This window comes from Phlebotomus papatasi, chromosome 1 (genome assembly GCF_024763615.1).
Source record: "Phlebotomus papatasi isolate M1 chromosome 1, Ppap_2.1, whole genome shotgun sequence".
Taxonomy (NCBI): domain Eukaryota; kingdom Metazoa; phylum Arthropoda; class Insecta; order Diptera; family Psychodidae; genus Phlebotomus; species Phlebotomus papatasi.
This window is the reverse complement of record NC_077222.1, coordinates 9,137,640-9,146,215: the sequence shown is the minus strand read 5'-3', so window position 1 is coordinate 9,146,215 and position 8,576 is coordinate 9,137,640. Positions and strand designations below refer to the sequence as shown.

At 36.4% G+C, this 8,576-nt stretch overlaps 1 protein-coding gene across 1 annotated transcript; it reads right to left on the bottom strand.

Moving 5' to 3' along the window:
- Positions 1 to 3,619: 3,619 nt before the first annotated feature.
- On the bottom strand, positions 3,620 to 4,975 carry LOC129799288 (uncharacterized). The gene has a single exon (XM_055843031.1). It carries the CDS (start codon positions 4,973 to 4,975, stop codon positions 3,620 to 3,622), a length of 1,356 nt encoding a protein of 451 aa, XP_055699006.1.
- Between the last annotated feature and the right edge of the window lie 3,601 nt (positions 4,976 to 8,576).

Sequence of the window (8,576 nt, the reverse complement as noted above, 5' to 3'; positions counted from 1 at the left end):
CATCATCACTATACTTATATCCATAAGGTACATCACAGATTCGTCTAAGTTTATTTGTTAAAGGAGTTTCCGTCCATCTAAAATTTCGTTGTTTTTTGAACTGATTACTGATGAACAAGGCCATATCCTGATAGGTACACAAATCTGTATCAACTTCATATTTTTCTGTAGACTCTTTTGCAGTCTTGTCTACCAATTCATTATTGTGGATCCCAATATGACTTGGAACCCACATAATTGAAATATTTGGATAATTATCGGTAAGAATATCCCTGATTTGAGAGATAATACTACAGTTAGTAGAAGTGTGGCATATAGCATTAACTACTGATAGGCTATCTGTTAAAATCAATCTTCGTTCAAACTCATTCAACGGTATTGAACACGCTTCAAGAACTGCCAAAGCTTCTGCTGAGTATACTGAACACACTTCAGGTATTTTTTTACTAATAACTATACCATTTGGTCCAACTACACCATAACCTACACCAGTTTGCGTTTTCGATCCGTCAGTGTAGTACTCGGAATAGCCTTCGTATTTAGCTCTTCTTTCTTGAAAAAGGGCTAGAAAAGCTACAGGATGCGTATCGTTCTTTTTGTGAGATGACAAACTTAGATCAATAATGGAATTCAAACTTTTCCAGGGTGGGTTTCTTGGGGTTTCAAATTGGATTATTTTTAAGTGTGGGGTATTAAGTTCAGATGATAATCTTTTAGCCATATTAATAAATGGTTCTGGATGTTTCATATCTGTTCTATATGATGAATTATGACATTCATTTGACAAAGGGAGTTTAGGAAGATGGTTCAGTCTGTTTAAATATTTATTACAAATCACTGATCTTCTCTCTTCTAGGGACGAAAAACCAGATGCAGCTAAAAGACTTTCGATGGGGGATGATCGAAAAGCTCCAAGAGCTGATCTAATCCCCGCACGATATGGAGATTCTAAAATTTTAAGTGTGTTTTGATTAGCTTGCGAATAAGCTTCACAACCATAATCTATACGGCTTAACATAAGGGAGTTAATAATCAAAAGAGTTTGTTTTTGTTTAGCTCCCCAATCTTTGGAAGAAATAGTTCTGATTAAATTAGTAACTTTGAAAATGCGTTTCCTTAATTCTAGTAAATGGGGTCGCCAAGTGAGCTTGGAGTCAAAAATTACTCCAAGTATTTTTGCTTCTGTAACTACTGAAATCGGATTGTTATATAGAGTTAGGTTTGGGTTTTGGCAAGATCTTTTTCGGCAAAAGTGTATAACTTTAGTTTTTTCAGATGAAAAAACTACACCGTTATTATTGGACCATTCTTCTATTTTATGTACTGTACTTTGCAGTGATAAATTTAACTGGTCATTTCTTGGGTTTGAAGAAAAAACTATTAAATCATCCGCGTAGAATAAATATTCCACGTCTACGCATCGATCTAAAGTTTCAGTCAAGCTATGTATCGACACTAAGAACAAAGGAACACTTAATACAGAGCCAGTTATCATTCCATTTATTTGTTCATAAAATTGGGATTCATGCTGACCTACCATTACCCTAAAAATTCTATATGAGAGAAAATCCTGAATAATATTAAACATTGAGCCTGAAAGTCCCCATTTCGCGAGTTGATGTAAACAAAGAACTCGCCAGGTTTTTTCATACGCTTTTGTCATGTCAAAAGTGATACAAGTAGTATGAGATTTATTTTGAAGATTATTACTGATAAAATTTTGTAAATATACTGTATTGTCAGCTGTAGACCGTTTATTTCGGAATCCTGATTGTCTGTCTGATAAAAAATTATTTTTCTCCATCCACCAAGTTAATCGACGCACTATCATTTTTTCCAATATCTTACTCAGACAATTTGTTAGAGCTATAGGCCTATAACTCTTTGGATCCGTAGGGTCCTTACCGGGCTTTAGAATTGGGACAATATTGGCTTTTCTCCACTCGTCAGGATAGTGACCGGAAATGAAAATTGAATTAAAAAGTTCTAATAAAGTGATTTTACTATTAAAATCTAAATTTTTAATCATTGAATAAGTGATTGAATCCGGTCCTGGCGATTTGCCTTTTGCATGTGCGAGTGCATGTTCTAATTCATCATATGAAAATGGTTGATTTAGCTCTAGAACGTCAGGTGCATTTCTTAGTTCTATTACCGTTTGTTCTAAACTTTGTTTTTTCTCAAGGAAAGTTGCATTGTCAAAATTATTATCACAATTTTTATGAAATTGTTGAGCCAGTATATCGCAAATCTCCTCTGGTTTGGTGTAATAAGAATTTTCTCTTTTAATTTGGTGGATTGTGGGTGATTTAAAATTGCCAGATATTTTCTTAACTTTATCAAATACATCTTTCACTGGAGTCGTATTTGTAATGGTACTGACGTAATCTGTCCAAGATTTCTTTTTTGCTTCTCTAACCAAATTTTTAAATAAAAGTTTACTGTCTTTGTATTCATTATAATTCTCATCAGAACAATGTCTTTTAAATTTCCTAAGTTTTCGTTGACAATCTTTGTGAGCTTTTTCTAAATCGTCGTTCCACCATGGGACAATCCTTTTTTTGGGTTTTGCCTGAGATAATGGTATAGTCGCTTTGGCTGCGTTAGTAATAGTATCAGTTATAACTTGAACATTTTGATCAATTTGCAGATTATGAGAGTAAACTGATCGAAGATCTACCTGGTTGGAAAATCTGGGCCAATCTGCCAGATACTCCTTCCATCTAGGTCTTCGCATTGAATCTGGTCTATGGTCTGGTAAATTGATAAAAATTGGGAAATGATCGCTATAGTGATGATTTTCACTCACATTCCACTGCAAGAATGGAACTAGTGATGGACTACATAGAGATAAATCAATCGCCGAAAAAGATTTAAAACCAGGATGCAAATAAGTAAAAGATCCATTATTTAAGAGGAATAAATTGTTAGAATAAATGAAATTTTCTATCGAACGACCTTTTGTATTTGTATCTGAACATCCCCATAAAGTATTATGGGCGTTGAAGTCTCCTAAAAGTAAGAAGGGTTCAGGCAAAACTTCCAAAAGCGTGTCCAATGCCGAAATGTCAATTCGATTACTAGGATTTAAATAGATTGAACATATTGTAAGTCCTGATAACAAGGAAGTTCTGATAGCAACTGCATCTAAATTTGAAGGCAAAGAAATTTCAGTGAATTGTATTCCATCTCTAACAAAGATACCACAACCACCGGCAGCCGTTGTATGTAGATCCTTGTTAGAGATCAAAGTGAATCCTCTTAAGGATATGGACTTGTTCATAGTTAGATGTGTTTCTTGTATACAGAATATTAAATTATTATTATCTTTTGTCATGGATTGAATATCAACAAAATTATTTTCAAGACCATTAATGTTATATTGAATAATTGACATAATTAAAGATTAATTAAATCAAAAATATATATATATATATATAAAAATCAATTCAATTATTATATTTTATTTGAAAAATGACTCGGAACCGCACCCATGCTCACACCATCAGACGGGGAATCCTTCAATAGGATACACTGTGATGAAACACATTGCATCCATCCGGAGGAACCCCACCCAAAGTCGTGCAAACACAAATGCGATTCCGAATCATCCTTCAGTTTAGCGTGTGTCTGGATCATCCATGTCTGAATCACTATTATATAATACCTTATTTGCTGATGCAAGTAGATTTGCTGTCTCCCGCATCGTTTCTTCAATACCGGCGCCCTTCTGAGGGACGCCATCTCCGGATCCGGAGTCGGAAGGAATTGGTGCAGAGTGATGCTCTGTCCTTTTCTCAGTTGTTTCAGGCTGGGTATTCGTCTTTCCATGGAAGATGAATGGGCTAGATCTCTCCGCTTCTGCAGTGTCGGTTACATAAGGTCCCTCAGATGATCTGGATTTGAATGCAATTCCGGTTGCCTTGTTGTTCAAGTTTCCAATGGACTCATTCTCCATGTGCTCACCCTGAATAAGCTTTCTAGGATATTGCGCTGGGGGTTTTCTATTGCCACTATTGTCTGGAGAAACCCGGGAGTTGCTAGACACGACGTTGGCAAAAGAGGAGTACATCCTCTTCTTCTCCTTGAATTCCTTCTTGGCTGCAATATATGACACTTTTGTCATCACTCGGATTCTCTGGATCTCAAATTCCTCTTGGAATACTCTGCACTTCCTGTACCAAGAAACGTGTCCCTCACCGCAACTGGTGCACTTTACTGGATGTGTACATTCTCCATCGTGTTTGATTTGGGAACAGGATCCACAGATTGCTTCTTTTCCTCTGCATTTTGAGTCATGATGACCATATCTTTGACATTTCTGGCACCTCATCGGGTTGGGGATATATGGCTTGATGTTCAATGCGTGGTAGTAAGCATTGATTGTCTTGGGAAGTTCTGGCTGGTTGAAGGTCACTATAAACGACCCGGTGTCTTTGAGCACCAATTTCCCATCCTCGACGATTTTCCTTTTTATTCTCTTCACTTCAGTGATATTGAAAGCTGCCAGTTCCTTTTTCAGTTCCTCATCAGCGAATTTCGTAAATGCAAAACATGAGATGACGCCTTTGCTCTGATTCAGGAAAGGATGCCAAGAAAATCTCACTTTTTTGCCATCGATTTCATTAATTTCCGTCATTTTCCGGCCCTGTTCAATACTGTTGACCTGAATCAACAGACTTCCATTGGACAGGGGCTGGAAGTGAGGGATTTTTCCACAGACAGTGTCGAGAGTTCTCTTCACCTTGAAGCACGAGATGCTTAAGAAGTCCGTCTTCTCGAGGCTTTCCGCAATGATAAAGCGCTTCGCTTCATGGCTATTCGTGAAGAGTTTGTTCAAATCCATTGTTATCGTTGCTCTTTTTCTTTTCCCACGCGAAAGCACGGGAAAGGACGCATCGTCACTCGGCAACTTTGACAGCTCCGAGAATTGCCGATTGCTTTCGCCGCGTTCGCCGCTGCTTGCGGCCGCCATCGCTGCTAACTTCACTCCTTCTCCTCCAGAAACGCGTCTGGAATTTTCACTTTTTCTCAACAAAGAAGCCTCCAAAAAGGGAAAATAATGTTTTCCACTGTTTAAGGGCTACACTGAGCAAATGTTTTTGTTAATTCTCACTCGAGATTTGCACTAAAATTGGCCAAAAACTTGTCAAAACACGGAGCGTTCAAGAACACGTCTGATTGCTTCCAATGTCAATTTGACACTCGTATTTCTATTATAAATGGTTCCAAATTACCTCATTTTGCTCTATACTTAAAAATAGCCCTGGTAAGAGAATTATTTCTATTTGTAACTAAAGAATAGCTATTAAAATATATTGCTATTAGGTCAGGTTCATTAAAGGAAGATGTTTGAAATAAGGATTCAATGACGGATTTTTGGCCCAGTCGCCAGGACTGGAGGAGGGTTAGTGCGAGAGGCCCAGTCCCTTAAAGGGACGTTGCAGTCACCTACGTAAGTAATTAAGTACCGCCTTGGGGGTTGTTGAAAGTCGAGTAGGAGAATCTCAATTATTATTAATCGTATCGAGATATTCATTATAAAGGTAATTATTTTTACAATGTCCATATCCCGTGTTGGAAGAATCTGCTAGTCCGTTTGTAGGCTCGCCCAGGAGCGCCTTCCCCGCATTGTGGATGCTTCTTCCATGCTCCCGGAGTTGTTGGGCGTAGGCGGTGCATTATATTACATTATTAACATATGAAAATTGCCTAAATTAGACATTCAGATCTTTGCACCGGGCGGGACTCGAACTCAAAACAGTAAGTCGAGCCGGGAAATCGATCCGCCCAAGAGCCAACGGTCTTGCCTATTGCGCCACTGATTCCCCGGAGAATCTCAATAACTCAATAAGGAAATGCCTCAATAACTATCTCCAACAAGAGAGAGAGAAAGCTCTATATGGCAATGGAACCGTTGGAGTTTAGAAGAATTATTTTTGAAGTTCTCTTTGGAATTCTTAATCAGCCATACCCAGAAACTACACCATTTTCTAATTACACCTACACAGAAAAATATGGTAAAAGTTCGTAGAAGTTTGTTCTTTTCCACAAATATTGGTCGTAACATGATCACTTGACAAGCATTCTTTGTCCTTTTACAAATGTTTGATCATCCATTTTTGTTTGTCTAACAAAGTTTACGAACAAATGGCAAAATTTTACAGACATTTGTGTATTTACGAATGTTTACGCACAAATGTTTGTAAAATAACAAAAAATGTTTGTCAAGTGATCATGTTACAATCAATGTTTGTGGGAAAATACAAACTTTTGCGAACTTTTTAGTGGGTTATACGATTTATAAGCATTCCGTAAGTCCCCAGGAAGAATTCACAAACATTTACGTAACGTTTTTTCTGTGAAGAGAAGTTCAGATATTGGATTCTGGGATATTCTAGCCAAACTACAAAAGTCAATAACATTCAATAACATATCAGTACGGAAGATCATGATGTTTTACTCAATAGAGGCCATGGATGGGTTTCTTAACCCTTTAGCCCAGTTCTCGAGCGTCTCAAAATTCTAAACAGCAACCTTTTTTTTTTAAGTTTTTTAGAGTAAAATAGATCATTTGCTCTTATTATTCCAATCCTAATAGCGGGCTCAAACGTAAAACATAGCCGTATGGACCGTATGGCTTAACTTCTTTAATTTCTTATCAGAAAAGATTTTTTGGAAAACTTGTACTTAACATTAGATGATTAAGTGCAATTATTCAATTTAATTTAGAAAAACTACTAAAAATTAACACTAAACCTACCGACCGTGTTTGGTCGTTTCTCGATCAAATGACAAACCGAGATAGGGTACAAATTTGTCTGGGAAAAGAGCAAAAAATTAAAATTTGAACATTTAATATTATATTACATGCATATTTTAAGAAATTCATAGTTTGATACTGCCCTAGATTGCAAAGAAATAGACAGGAAATTTACAATATGTTTTGTGGTGTGGGTCACTCTGCCCAAGTTCGTGATGTTATTGCTATTTGTATAAATGTAAAATCGTCTGAACCCCTTATAAAAATTGGAAATTTTATTAAATGTAACAGTATAATGTTGTAGTCTTGGGTTTAAAGCTTTATGGCCTTCTTGGAGTAACCGGTGGCGTGACTGTCTGTCGGGCCGTTCCAGGGTTCAGTATGGTCTGGGGACTGATGCTCTGAGTTTCAAAGAAACTCTAGATGCACCATTTGTCTCTACGTCAGGAGAGTACCTCCTTCGGTACACCGAAGAAAGGGCTTTCTGTGAGTCCCCGTCTCCTGGCACCTTACTAAGCAAGGGCCTAGGAGGGTGGACAAGCCACTGGAAGTGGCTCGGCGGGGTCGCGTTTCCAGTGCTCCTTGCAAACCTTACGAGAATCTTAAAGTTGGCTATTCTAAGTCTGTGGTCTTTACCGTGTAAACAGACGGAATTCCCACGGGAATTCCCATGAGATTTTCCATTCCGGATGGGAATTCCGGATGGAAATTCCCATATTGAACTGTCAAATTTTTACCATCCGCTCTATGCGCCTCTGGTGGACTTCAAGCGCAACACAAAAATGCTCCGAAGATTTGAATTTCAAATTTTGTTTTTTTCCGAATATAAATAACGGAATGTGTATTTAGAAGATATTTTACGTACTTTATTTTATTAAATTGGCTTTATTATACCACAAGTATATTAGTAATATTATCTATTAATACATTTCATGGAAAATCTTTTAAAATTTCTCGAGAAATGATTAGAAACGTTGTTATAGCGTAAATATCTTGTCAAAAACCCCCAATTAAAGTGGATAAATCAACGACAGGCTTTGGATATCTTTGCTGATAGGACCTATTGATTAATTTTCGTTTAATTGTAGTGCTGATAATTTAAAATTTTATAAAGTGTTGGAAGAAAATGTATAAAATATCCCTGGGTGACCAAGCAGTCCATTCATTCGGAACAGAGATGTTTACAAAAATTAGTTAATTGTATAATAATTGAATACAAATTGTTTTAAAAAACAAGAAGACTGTAAAATATTTTAAAATTTTATTTCCAAAAAAAAGTAGGGGAGACCGGGGTAGAATTAGCCGCGCATGGTATTAGAAAGTGGGATATTATAGCCTGTCTTAGAAGGAATATTGAGGAAACCACTACTTATTCGAAGTAAACACATCCCTTCCTGTTCATTGAAATATTTATCAGCCTGGCACAAACATTGTTTTACAAATTATACGTAATGAAAAATTTCATTTGCTGGCTAATTCTGCCCCGGTCTCCCCTAAACAATAAAAAATATTGAAGTAATATTTTATATCCGAAAAGGCAGTTTATATGGTTTCTGGCTATAATTTTCATCAGTGAACTTCGATAGTTCTTACTATTCTTTGTATTTCCTTATCTACATTATTATATTCTTTACATTTTTTAATAATGGGATTTATTGAAAAAGTTAAATTTTGAATCTGCCTTTCCAGTCATTTAAACTTCTTCTGAAATGTTATTGATGAATATTTAATTTAATCCAGAAACACTAATCCTTTCAAAATTATTATAGTATTATTATTCGATTTCAAATTTGCTTTTAAAATCAATGTTTTG

What these genes read in the sequence shown, in the direction of transcription:
- LOC129799288 (XM_055843031.1), bottom strand. Translation starts at nt 4,975, where the DNA reads ATGGCGGCCGCAAGCAGCGGCGAACGCGGCGAAAGCAATCGGCAATTC.